Source organism: Strongylocentrotus purpuratus, unplaced genomic scaffold (assembly GCF_000002235.5).
Source record: "Strongylocentrotus purpuratus isolate Spur 01 unplaced genomic scaffold, Spur_5.0 spur5_scaffold_16, whole genome shotgun sequence".
NCBI lineage: Eukaryota > Metazoa > Echinodermata > Echinoidea > Camarodonta > Strongylocentrotidae > Strongylocentrotus > Strongylocentrotus purpuratus.
In genome coordinates this window covers 22,582,101-22,595,766 of record NW_022145601.1, presented here as the reverse complement: position 1 = coordinate 22,595,766, position 13,666 = coordinate 22,582,101, and the positions used below count along the sequence as shown (strand labels likewise).

Here is a 13,666-nt window from a genome sequence, read left to right as displayed (position 1 = left end):
TTCATGACGCTTCATGACACTTTATGACTTGATTAGCGCAAGTATTAGCGCAATCGAAACGACGCAACGTGCGTAGTGGACATTGAGGAGAAGACATCGATCGGCCATTCTTACCTATGAATGAGAACCATGTGGTAGCCACTAATGTAGTGATGTAAAGAAGGAGAAACACGGCGGTGTCCATCGTGCTGTTACCGGGGTCCCAGCCGTGGCGAGCAAGGCGAAAAGAGGCTTAAAAGCATGGATGGAAACCCTCAGAAGCTGCAGTACAGAAAGAAAAGAGAAGTATTAAGTATAATGACATTGTGAAAATGATTGGAGTTTATCTTATTTTCTGATGAACAGTTGAATGAAATTTGATTAAATTTTAGGCCTATCGATTGCTGATTTCGCAGAAAATGAAAGATAAGAAAATATAGGAGAGGAAGGAGAAAAGAGGAGGAAAAACAAGAATAGTATACTTGTACGAGATCAAGAATTAAACAAGTGGAGAAAGAAGAAGAAATGAAAGAGTACGAACGCAAACGACGATGAGAAAAGAGAAGAGAAGACGGCCAACATTCCAACAATACATATGATAATGAAGAAGAGAACTAAGACGTCAAGATAATTATGAAGAAAAAAAAAAGAAATCGGTTAAAAACAGAACTAAAATGGGAATGAAAAGAAAAGGAAAGGTGAATAAGAAGACGACAAAAAGAACGAAATTACGATGAGAAGAAAGAGAAGAAACAGAGAAAAGAAAATAAAGAAGAAGATTATGAAGAAGATAGGAAAGAATAAAAACAGAAAAAACGAAATAAGGAACGATCAAAAGAAAGAAAATCAGAAGAAGAGGCAAAAAGGGGCCCCAAGAAGCGGCGAAAGACGACTTTGAGTATTAAGCGAAAGAAAAGGTTAAGTCGTCGAAATTGAACTTGACACGAAAGACAAGGTATTGCCGGTGTTAGGTACCAAGGTGTTCTAGACTTACAGTAATACTAACCCAGGTAGTCGACCTGACAGGAATCTTTATTTCCCAACCTGCCGAGGTTTTCACTGATTGATTCGTGAGCGCGAGGGATCTAGATGGAGCCAGATTACAGACCCGAAAGAGCCGTCGTGCCTGCTGCAATCCTTAAATAATGTTCGATATTAAAAATGCCCGTAATCCTGCTAATGTTTTAAATGCACGTTATATTAAATTGATAACAGTGAATGTCTAAGAGATAGATGGTCATTATAACGATTTACTTATACCTGATAAATGCTGCGACAGTTCTAGCTTAACATAATTCGAAACATGTTCAATTGAGGTGAGAAGTAGATATAATGACAATTAGTTTTATTCAGTATTAATGTTTATTTCTCAAGATCTACTAACTAACAACGATTTCAGAGATCGTGACTCCTCGATGACACCACCTATTAGAAGTTTCACTCCTCATTAATCCCTAGCACAAAACCTTTTTTTCCACGGTGTTGAGGTATAGCAAGCGAATCATGGCGTTTTTTTTTTACTCCTAGCTTCTTAAATTTCTTCTGTTCTCAGCAAAAGTCCAAATTTTAGAAGTTTCTCAGCTAAAAAAAAATCATGTAACCAGGACGCCTATCCTCTCTCAATCTCAGATTGAATTTTTTTTTAAACTCAACTATTTCTATCATAAGCTGGGCAATAAGCTAGCCCCCTTTCTCCTCGAAGCAATTTAGAGTCCTTATTAACACACAAGGGAAGAAACTCTTGGCTGAGCAATTTAAAGGTTTCGGAGGTATTAAGGTTTGATGATGATTGTCATTATATCTTATTCTGATTGCGGGAATCCCAAATTTCCTGAGGTTCATAATATACATCTTCATGTGAAAAAGGAGCCACTAACCAAAATTCATAAAACCAAACACTGTGACGAAGCATACACACAATGTGAACTCTGAATATAATACAAGTATTGTCAATTTACTTCAAACAAGATTGCAAATTAAGACTTTCGAAAATTCGACCTGAGGCAATTGCATTGACCGTGTGCGTCACTTCCACAAAGGTGCGAACATAAAAATTATATATGTAATTCGAGCATTATTTCTATTGGCAATACAATTGATTAATTAAATATTTATATTGAATGCAGAAGAAAATAAATCAAATCAAATCAAATCAAATATGTTTATTCAAGGAAATTTGTGTAAGGCACAACAATTTAGACAATATACACCTTTTTTCATCAAAAAGATGTTCTCAGCGTAGCTTCCAAGTTCACGCAAAAGACATGCACTCGTTCCAGAACAAACATTGTCAAAATACTGTAGATTCATTTGGAAACTATAATAGCGGTTGTCCGTTGGTATGCATAATGTGTTGCATTCCCCTGTAGCTGTGATGATACTAATTTCATACGATTGAGTTCCTGGTCAAACGAGCCTCTCAGGGCTATTGGTCCTGACAACATCATGCATCACCAACTTTATACATCCGACCAACTAGCCTACTGCAAATGACTCGATATGCTAATATGGTCATTGCCTATAAAGGAGGTCTAATTGTATCTCTTGAAGCAGGAGCAGTGTCATAAGGCTTTTGAAAGAGCTATTTGGTATTCCCGTAGTTTAAACGTCATAACGGTTGATATGTTCATGACTTTGTACTTCTAGATGACCAATGCTGCCTGGAAGACCTTGTTGCAGCAAATTAGAAGACTCTTCAGTGTGCAAAAAGCCTGTCAGAACATTTGAGCACAGATGATAGACACGAAAGAAGAAGAATTGATAATAAGCAGGTAAATTCTATCAAGCACCAAAGGGATGTGTGGCTTTGGCGAAGAGTATTAGGGCATCGAATGGGTTTCAAGCCCAGTACCTCCCAACGACTGACCAGACGACTGCTTCACCTAGGTTACTCCTCCCCTTGTATCATTACCCCTCTACCACTTATATGGGGATCATTACCCCCTTCCCACTCCTATGATGATGATGATCATCATCATCACCGTCAACGAGTGATGTTTAAGAAGGTGTTGTGGAACGCCTGGCTATCTACGTCTGATAGGTCTTCTCCTTTCTCACCTCGGTGCTTCCCCTAGCTTATTCCTCCCTCTTTACCATTACCCCTCTACCAGTGTCATCGGAATCATTACCCCTTCCCATTTCTATGATGATCATCATCAACGATTGAGGTTTAAGAGGGTGTGGGGTGGAACGCTTGGCTATTTACGTTTGATAGGTGTCTCCTTTTCTACCCCGGTGCTTCCCCTAGGTTATTTCTCCCCCTGTATTATTACCCCTCTACCAATGTCATAGTAATCATTACCCCTTTCCGCTGCTATGATGATCATCATCAGCGATTGATGTTAAAGAGGGCGTGGCGGAAAGCTCGTCAATCTACTTCTGATCAGTTTTCCCCTTTCCCAACTCGGTGCTTCCCTTAGCCTTTTCCTCCCTCTTTATTGTTACCCCTCTACCACTTATATGGGAATCTTTACCCCTTTTCACTCCTATGATGATGATGATCATCATCAACGAGTAAGTAAGGTATGGTGGAAAGCTCGTCAATCTACGTTTGATCGGTATTCCCCTTTCCCACCTCGGTGCTTCCCCTAGCCTTTTCCTCCCTCTTTATCGTTACCCCTCTACCACTTATATGGGAATCTTTACCCCTTTCCACTCCTATGATGATGATGATCATCATCAACGAGTAAGTAAGGTATGGTGGAAAGCTCGTCAATCTACGTTTGATGGGTACTTCCCCTTCCCGCCCCGGTGCTTCCCCTATATATGACGAAGGGCCGGAAGTTATCACCGACGAAATGAAGCGGAGCACATCTATTATTAATCAGCTCATTAGAGGCGCTATACAGCACCCGAAGCGATAGAGTCAATTACACGATAAGCTTAAGGGATATGTTTGCATGTGTCCTTGAAATTGCAAATGATTGTAAACAACATGTTTACGAACTACCCCTCGAATTGGCACATCCAATTTTGAAGAAGAAAACAAAATCGTGAAAACGATGTGGTGACTAAGTGAAGCATTTTAAAACTACGTATGTGTCAGGGAATATGTTTGTAAAGGTAATAGTTTTATAATTCTTTATACAATAAATGTTCCTATACATATTTCTTTACAATATGAGAGACTGAATTATGAAAATAAATATGGACTCAGAGGATGTGCATTTTAGAGTTTGAAAGACGGTATGATGATTACAGAAATGATACGGTTTAAGAATTTCGTATGCGAACCAACAGCCTTTATCTGATGATTATGAAGGAGTGATATATCGGTTAGGTAGCGGACTGTGAATCACTGGTTATGTTTCTATAGCTGAACGTCATTAATCTTCATTTTCTATACTAGAACCATTGAAAGTATTGGGATACCGGTGGGAAGGCCAGAGCAAGGGTAATAATTCAAAGCATTTTGGAAATGATTTTAATAGGCACATTGCTAAAGAAGTCGTTCGCGCTGTACAAGAACTACTAATATATGAAATGATAAACCACAAGGTTCTAAATGATAAATTCAGATAGTAAGACATTCAGTTCACTTTAGTTCTCCATTTTAGTTTTCCAGAAGAAGGAAAAAATCCTCTCAAATATCAATTGCAGAGAGATTTGCCTGTAACCTTTTAATCACTTACAAGAGCTCACTATGCTGCGCTCATAAATATTTCTTCTTTCACCTTTTTCCTATACGGCTAACCAATCCTTTATCATTATAATTCCACTTGAGCGCAGGGGGACATCTCAGATCTCGTGTCCATTTTATAGTTTATATATTAACCGGATTAATCTACAACTAAACTGAAGTATGTTTCCATGGCTACACAATATCCATAAAAACGTAGGTTTTCAGGTCAAATATGTACATTCATTATTCATGTGCAATTGTGTTTTTGATAGATTGTCTTGAAGTGAACGAATACAAATTCACAGAATAAAAATAGAAAATCAACGTGGGCAGGTACCCTTCTGCCATACGTATTCTTTTCTGGGCTTTTTGTAATCTTCAGGCTTATACTACATTATAGCACCTTACTTCTTCGTTTATAAAATAATGAGAAAGAAACCGCCGAATGCAGAATGTAGCTTTCTACATCGTGATCATAAAGTTATAAACAAAGAGTTTTCCAAGTGGAGTAGTTCGCACTTTGCTTGAGATGATCGGTTTAAATTCCCAGCAGCATTTATGTTTTTAAGCAAGGCACTTTATCTACTTTGCTTCTCTACGCCCAGGTGTTAACTGAGTAGCCAGTAGGATGCCAGAATCATTGTAGTTTGTTCAGCTCTGTGAGTGTCTATAAGATGGCGCTCAGCTGGTCAGGAGTGCTTCACAGGGAGTGGAGAATGTGCGAACATTGTGTTTGGCAAGCCTGAATCCGATGACCTGGGAAATGATAAATTACGTGAAGATACAGTGTAGATGCATTAAGTGCTATAAAAACCGAGAATATTATGATTACTATTAGGAGGTATAATAAACATTATTTGGCTATGCGCGGGAGGCTGTTAAACAACCGTTAGTCTGTGTATCTTCAAGAATAAACCTTCTTCCTTACAACATTTCAAATAAAGTAAACTTCGATCACTAACAATTTGCTATGACTTTGTTTATCCGTAAAATAGAGATTTCAGTTTCAATTTAACATCCGAGGAGAGAAAACCTTGAACAGTTCGACGGGCTGTCGAGAGGACATGCAATCCTTCAGAGACCCTTAAAAGCTCGTTGACAGCAGATGTTGACAAAGGATGTACACAACCATCCATTCAAGGGCGGACGCAGGATTCACTAGGGGAAAACCCCCTAACAAAATTACAACAAGCCCCCCCCCCCAATACAATATTTAAAAGTGATTTATTTTGTACAATGTGTGTGGCATGTTTTTTTCCTCAGATGCCTTTAAATCAATTAAGGTATCCCAAATTGACGCATTAAGTTTTAAAGGTTTTTTGCCCAATCCCTAAGATCTGTCACTCCCCTGGCGTCAATACGTATACACAAGTACATATCGACTAGTAAGAAAGTGGTTTAGGTTTCAGTTATGCGTCAGTAAAACAAATATCACACTTAGATAAACAACAGTATTCAAACATATCGTAAAGATAAAGCCTCAGAAAAAATAGTGTTGGAGATTTTGTGGTTACCGTACGCTGTAATTTTAGAGAAACTCTTGTGATTTTGTTTCATGGTGTCGTATAGAAGTTATAAGCTAAATTCATGACCAAGATCATGAAAATCAATAAAATAACATCAATCAGAATGACATTTGTTTTCTTTAAGAAAATTTAAGAAAATTTGATGATTATTATTCGAGACAGATAGCTCGCATGAATGGATGCATTCAGAAAAATCACGATAATAATACTGACAAGAAATTTGAAAAAGCGGCTATACGTCTGATACACATACAAGCATATACGGCCATGTTTCCATATACATGTTTATATTAATTCTTGATTTGATGAGATTTCGTGTGTTTGTAAACGTCAAGGACAATACTTTACATCAGATTGCTGACAAACTTTAATACCAAATAACAGATATGAGATGAAGAGGTTGGGTAACTGTTAACTTAGATGTAACCAATGAAGTACAGCATTCTGGAATATACAACAGGTAATTTTTGCATCGAAACAAAACTGGACAACTGGAAACGTTAAAGAAGACACTGTACTGAAACGTAGGTTTAAAAGAAAAATCAGAAAAAGAATAAAAAATACAATAGAGCAAAATTAAAGAATTCAACAAAACGAAAATATGACTTACCAAAGGAATTATTCAAGTTCATTTCAAAATAATGTTTTAAAATGGCATATTATACTTGATATGTGTAACTTAAATGTACAATTTTAGTTACATTCTGTGTTATTTGTGTATCATTAATGTTCTATTGATTTGTAAGATTAAAATGTGAGATAAATCCTCTCATGAGGCAAATATTGGTATCGATATATAACTATATGTCAATATAAGCATCAAAGCAAATCGAATGTTGATCATATTAATCAGATGAATGTATTGTAATCTCAATACGAGTCTGAAAGGTTATTGACTAGATGACCTTGCCCTTAATAACCATCTCAAAAAGTTCACTCGGCAAATATATGACTGGCATGGCAATATATCATCGGCAATCATCGTATATTACTTTGATTTTCGTGACCTCTTCTGCGGAGCGTTTTCACAAGCTCACTGCTAACAAAGGAAAGACTTGGGAAGACAATTTCCTTTTGTCCGCACAATCATTGACAACAGGGCGGTGTTACAGAAGGAGTGGAGGCAGGGGAATTTCTTCCCCGCATTGCTAGCCGACAACTAACAGGCTTGTATTGTCAAATATTGTATTGTCACATATTACTATAACCTATTAGTACATTGTATAATATATATATATATATATATATATATATATAAATTTACGGATATCAAAACATAAATGAAACCAAATAAATGAAACAGCATTCTAGTTGATCAAAAATTAAAAGATAAGTAGGCCTATGTTTGTTTATTTGTTACTGCTATCATATTTGCATTATACATTGTTCTGTTTTCTTTATTCACTTGTCACTAATTTATTGATATTAGTAGTACATTTGAACAAAATATGGATGGCTCCCTCAAAGACGAACGATAAAATACAATTCGACACTTTCAAATTTGGTAGCTGAATGTAACGTAAAGGGTCGTTCAGAAATGACGCGGTCACGCGGTAAACCACAGCAAAAAAGCCGCTCGAGTTTCTTTTGAACGTGCAAATGAATGGCTGCTACGCGCAAGAAAAGTCATGCGCGCATTCACTGAGCTATGGCGATGCGAATCGTATTACACATTACTTCATCATACAAAATATTTTAAAAAGCCGTGGTGTCGTCGCATCATATCTGACAGAGGTTAAAGGTACTTGGTAACATTCTTCAGATGAGAGAAAATGGCGTTAAGGTAGTGACTTCATTGCTTGATGTACATTTAAAGATTATCTGGAAGTTTGAGTTAAAACAGACGGTTTTTAATTATATTAATTGGGAAAAATTGATCTGATCGATTTCTGTATTCTCCCAATCATATCATTACAATTAAATAACATTTATAGGTGAATGAAAATCGTCACAAAGCAATGGATTGGCTTATGTACCATTCCAGACATTTAAGTGTTGACAAATTTGGTAAAAGCAGATTTTATGTCTTATTTGCATGAGAAAACGGTTGGGAAAATTCAGAAATGGTTGGGAGAATTTACTATAAGAAGTTTTCGCACCATGATGCCTTCAAAGAAAACCATAAATATCTTTGTGGTTTGAAAATTTGTTCAGGATTTGTTGCATGTTAGAGGGTTAGTACAATGGAAGGAATATAATAAGTATCATTTCATATAAAGATTACACATTTTTTTCATCAACCTTCAACAATGTTACCGAGTCAATTTTACGGTATACGATCAGTCACCAACATATAGGTTCAACCCCCTCCCTGACATAATTTACCGGTGCCGCCCCTGATTGATAACAATAAAGGATATGTAATGAAAGTCCATAGATTATGAAACATCGATCTCTCTTTAGATCAATTTTCTGGTCGATATTAGATGTCGCCATTGCATTACGTGCTTCACATCTATATAACAGAAAATTATTAGCAATGATATTACTTCTTAACCGTTGCCCGTTCTCTCGCTAAGGATTAATCAATTCCCCAAGTTCATGGAATATGTCTCTTATATTAAAGCCCATGTACAGTGCGTTACAGATACTGTAAGTGCTCTGTTTGGCTTACCGGGAAGGCATTAGCGTTCTGAGCCACATACACTGGTTCGATTCCCGGCAGGAGCGTTTTCTAATGTTTGCTTTCGGTCAATAGCATTCCATAGGAAGACAGTGATGAGGGGCCTTGATTGCAGCTACACACAAGTATTCTCTCATTTTCTTTTCACAACATATGCAAGTTTTTAGATGTAACATACTTGGCTAAGTAATCTTCATGTATATTGAATTTGGTTTGAATTTTTGTATTGTATTTTATGCCCCGAATTCATAAAAATTTACCTTTACAATTTATTGAAGAGACAGACGTGGCCAGCATGCTGACACACTATTTTACACGTTACTGCAAAATATAAATTGTTATGATTACATACATGAGGGTTGCATTAGATTTTATTGATTATTTTGCATTTTTTACCCCAAAAAAATTGTTTAGCCAATAGTATAGAGAAAACGTGAATGTCGATTAAAAAATGCTGTATGAGTGTAAAAATCATTATCAGGCCTTATGATTTGATAAAGAACTACACTAAAACTTAAAATAAGATGCAACAACATAACTTCTGCGTAAAATGTTGTCAAGTTTGGCTTGTTCTACAAAGCCAAAAAAGAAAAAATGGAAAACGAGAGATAGAAAGAGAGAGACAGAGAGAGAGAGAGAGGGGCAGGGTGTTGGATGGAGGGGCGGAAAGTGTGGCCATTGGGCTATTTGTGTTGAAAAAAGGGTTGACGATGAGAAAGGAAACTAGATAGAGAGATATGCAGAAGAAAGAGAGGAAATAACGCACTTTCACAGCACAATAAGTCACGAAACAAAGCTACGGAAAAACAAGAGAGAGAGAGAGAGAGAGAGAGAGAGGAGTACGGGTTAACACGGATGCATACAAAAGAAAAAAGATAGAGGTTAAGACGACGTTTGATACAGGAGATTTAGCAAACATCTGTATTCCCTGAGATAGATTGGACATACAAGTACAGACAAATAGGAAACGAGCAAAGTCTTTTCGATTTCCGAATTATATGCTCTGTTAAATTTCTGTGTCTCGTGACAATGCGTAAGATGCACATTCGACAAAAGCCAAATTTGTGGAACGATTCTTGAGAGGCTTTCCGAACCTAGATATTACACTTGAAATAACTCATCCAGCAGAAAAATTTAGCTAAACGCAAACTTCGAAATAGCTCAAATTATGTGCTCTGTTAATTTTCTGTGTCTAATTTTTCCTTTTAAAATGCATATTAGACAAAAGCAAAATGTCTTTGATTTGATTTGATTTGATTTATTTTCTTATTCTGCGTTAAAAATTGGTAACATAAAAAAAACATATAATATTAAAAAGTAATCTGTGACATTCATTTTAGAAAAGAATAAAAGATAAATTGTCAAATAATCAAATTTCATCAAACTTTATTAAATTGTTTTGGGAAGAATCAAAGCAAATTGCTATAAATATTATGTTTATCTATTTTTCAGAGGATTTTCATATCAAACGTTAAAAAGCTCATACTGCAGAATAATTTCGCAAAATACCTACTTCGAAGTAGTTCAAATCATGTGCTCTGTTAACTGTCTGTGTGTCATGTTTTCTGGTGTTTGACATACACATTTGACGGAAGCCAAATTTGTTGAACTATGCTCAGAAGGATTTTCCGCATCTATATATTACATGAACTTAGACATTGCTGGAATTCATCCCCTTTTTTATTTCGTGACTCGTGTTTTCTCTTAAAATGCGCATTCGACGATGGCGATGAAATTTGTTGAACTTTATTCTCTCCCTTTTTTCTCTAGATATTACACCTTTACTCACATAGCACAAATCTTTAGTACAATACATATTTCGAAATAGTTCCATCGTCATGAATAACTGTGATCCTAAGAACTCAAAAAATGGGCGAATTACCCCCACGTCACTGAGCAATTTTCTTCTGGGAATCTACCGCTACTGCCTGACTGGTATTCCTGAAAACGAGGGATTTTTAGAGCCGTTGCTTGGTTGCAGCCACATTCAAGCTAGATTATCTGGCTTAAAATACGTTGAGGCTAAAAATACAACCAAAGCCGTCCTCTAAATTCCTCATGTGGTGGTTAATAAAATAGGAATGCTTCTGACAGATAGACGAACAAAATGTAACAACCGCCGACCTCAAAAAATTTAGCACCCAAACAGAATAAAATACAAACAAATTAAACAAAAACTATCAGATAAAAACAAATAAGCAAAAAAAAATGATGCATATCGGTAACTTTTCCTCTCCCTACCTTGCCTCGTAAACCTAAAAAATCGTCTGCCAAGCAGGGCATTATGATTCCTATTAACGTATACCTGTACCCTATCACCCCCCCTCAACAACAACAAAATAAAGAAACGCACACAAGAGGGGAGTCCGATAGACAACATTCGGGATTCTTATTGGCTCAAGTTTTCATATTTGCTATAATTGTTATTGATGTTGTTGTTGTTACTGTTATTATTGTAATTTTCATTATTGCTATTACTATCATTGTTGTTGTTGTTCTTATGAAATATTGTTATTATTGTCATTATTATTATTATTACTATTAGTAGTAGTAGTAGTAGTAGAGGTAGTAGTAGTAGTAGTAGTAGTAGTAGTAATATTAGTAACATTGGTAGTAGTAGTAGTAGTAGTAGTAGTAGTAGTAGTAGTAGTAGTAGTAGTAATAGTAGTAGAAGTAGTAGTAGTAGTAGTAGTAGTAGTAGCAGTAGTACAGGGTTTTTTGTAGTAGAATAAGTAGAAGTGTCATCATCATTCTTCTCATTACCATTGAGACCTACGATTATTAGTGTTAGGTTCTCAAAAGGGAATTTAGTCAATTATTAATCACAAACTAATTCAGTGCATCTCAGGAAATCCATGTCGGTTCATGCAAATAAGAATGGAACGGAGTGAAAATGCATCGTTAATATTTGAGCTACAGTTATTGGCAACTCTTCACCAAGACAATGATTTAACCCAAGTATTTTTTACACAAATATATTTTGTTAATCATGTCCCTTTTTCATAAAAATTATTTGCATTTTCAACCAAAGACGCTCGTACTAACAGCCACATTATTCTTAATCAATACTTCCCTCTATGAAATAAAATCTTTATTGGTTTGCAAAATGAGGTATGTTTACAGCAACTTAAGAAAACACGTAAAGCTACTTGATATAATGATTCAATTCTTCCAACAGGTTGCAAGATCTATATAATTTGTCACTCGTTTGCAATATCTTTCCCAGACTGTATTTTAGCAAATTTACCCTACATCTCACCTCTCGGTGAAGCCGTTCCCTCAGTGCTGGGTGCGTCTAATAATTCACACTGTATAATCCAATATAAGAGCAGAATCCTCACACTCCGTTCCGTCTCGACAAGATACGAATCTCCAATAAACGTCTCGCTCCCTCGCTCATGGATTTTCCCGCCAAAATGAGCCCCGAGCGGTCTACATCATGCGCGGTGCGCTAGGTAAAGTGATCGCCTGCTCACGGCGTGCATGTGTGCGTGTGCGAGGGCAACAGACACAAAACTGTACGTGCGTGTGCGCCGATCTGACCTTCGCTATTTAATATCAGCATTTTAATAGTCATGAACGATTGCAATCTAATTGTCTTGGAAACGGGGTGTGTAGGGTTGTGTAGGGTTGGAAAGGGTTGGCACCCCTCCTCCTGCACGGTGGCGTGTGTGTGATATATCAGAAATGAAAGCATTTTACAACTAAAATAGGACCAAAATAATGAAAGATAGCGTTGCGATCCTCTTAAATACACTTTAATGGTGCTGTTACTTTCTATCCCACTCTACTCACCCCTCCCCACACACACACAAACACGAACCAATTAAATGATACATTGTTTACATCAGAACATAGGACATCTTTCAACTACCAACTCAAGCTATACTTTTCGGGTTTTCACCTCCTTCTGTTATCTGAATTATTTACTGTATACTCTATGTTGAAATCATTGCTACATAAACAATTTATATATACATTGTGTTTAAATAAAGTGCCGTTGAGAAGGAAATAAATGTTGATAAATATTAAATACAAAAAATAATACTATACCGGGCTAAATTTAAATTAGAACAGTTTATTACCAAATCTGAATAATTGCAATTCAAACAACAACATCGAGATTATTGTTTTTTTTAAAGGCTTTACTGAATATCTTAATTCTCAATACGTTTTAATTATATGTTAGGAATTGTGAAAGCCTTAATCCCCCAATACATTTCCCTTTGTATGCACCTCTTTCATAATCTCTTTTTGATGTTTCAGAGTCATTGCTTCTCTCTCGTGACATCACAATCGCAATTTTCATGCCGTCTATGTATTGACTCGTCCGATTATCACTATGTACATACCAAGCCACAGTAAGAGGGTGGCTTGTGTTTCCCGAAGATTACTGCAAGATTGCGTGTCAGACTCGACAATTTGCATCCCAAGTGTCGAGGCTTCACAATCCAATATCAAGCATCTAGGCGGCTAATCTTCGCTTATTTTCCTCTCATTTTCCCACTCATTATGTGATGGTTAGGGCAACCTTTAAAAGGCGTAGCCAGTAAAAGTAGTCTGGGCGGATGTTTCTTTTGTGGGAGGATGATGAGGGGGACTTGCACAACGTATGAAAATGAATTGGGAAGTATTTCCCCTGTTTATTTAACTTTTCGTCTGGCTGGCAAGTCTCCATCGACGGCTTGTTCACCTAATGGATTTGATGGTGTGGGAGGCGTGTGGGTTAAGTTCATTAGTTTTAAAAAAAGGTTTTCATTTTCCGACGAGGCGCCTTACATGTCGAAAATGTTTGGCTTGTTTCGTCGTGTCTCGAAACCACTTCAATAGCAGGTTATTAGGATGTTATTGCATGCTAGCCGACTCTTGCTTGTCACTTCTAACGTACCTTAATAGTGTTCTCCGCGGGGGAAAAAT

The 13,666-nt window shown here is 36.7% G+C and overlaps 1 protein-coding gene across 1 annotated transcript in view; it reads right to left on the bottom strand.

Annotated features, from left to right (window-relative positions):
- Nucleotides 1–12,186, bottom strand: part of LOC100894079 — a 40,972-nt gene extending 28,786 nt beyond the window's left edge. Inside the window, exons 1-2 of the mRNA XM_003724623.3 lie at nt 12,009–12,186; nt 115–261 (exon numbers count right to left, since the gene is read on the bottom strand). Coding sequence (XP_003724671.2) covers nt 115–184 — 70 coding nt within the window. The 5' untranslated portion in view covers nt 185–261; nt 12,009–12,186. The remainder of the gene's footprint in view (nt 1–114; nt 262–12,008) is intronic.
- Nucleotides 12,187–13,666: the final 1,480 nt, after the last annotated feature.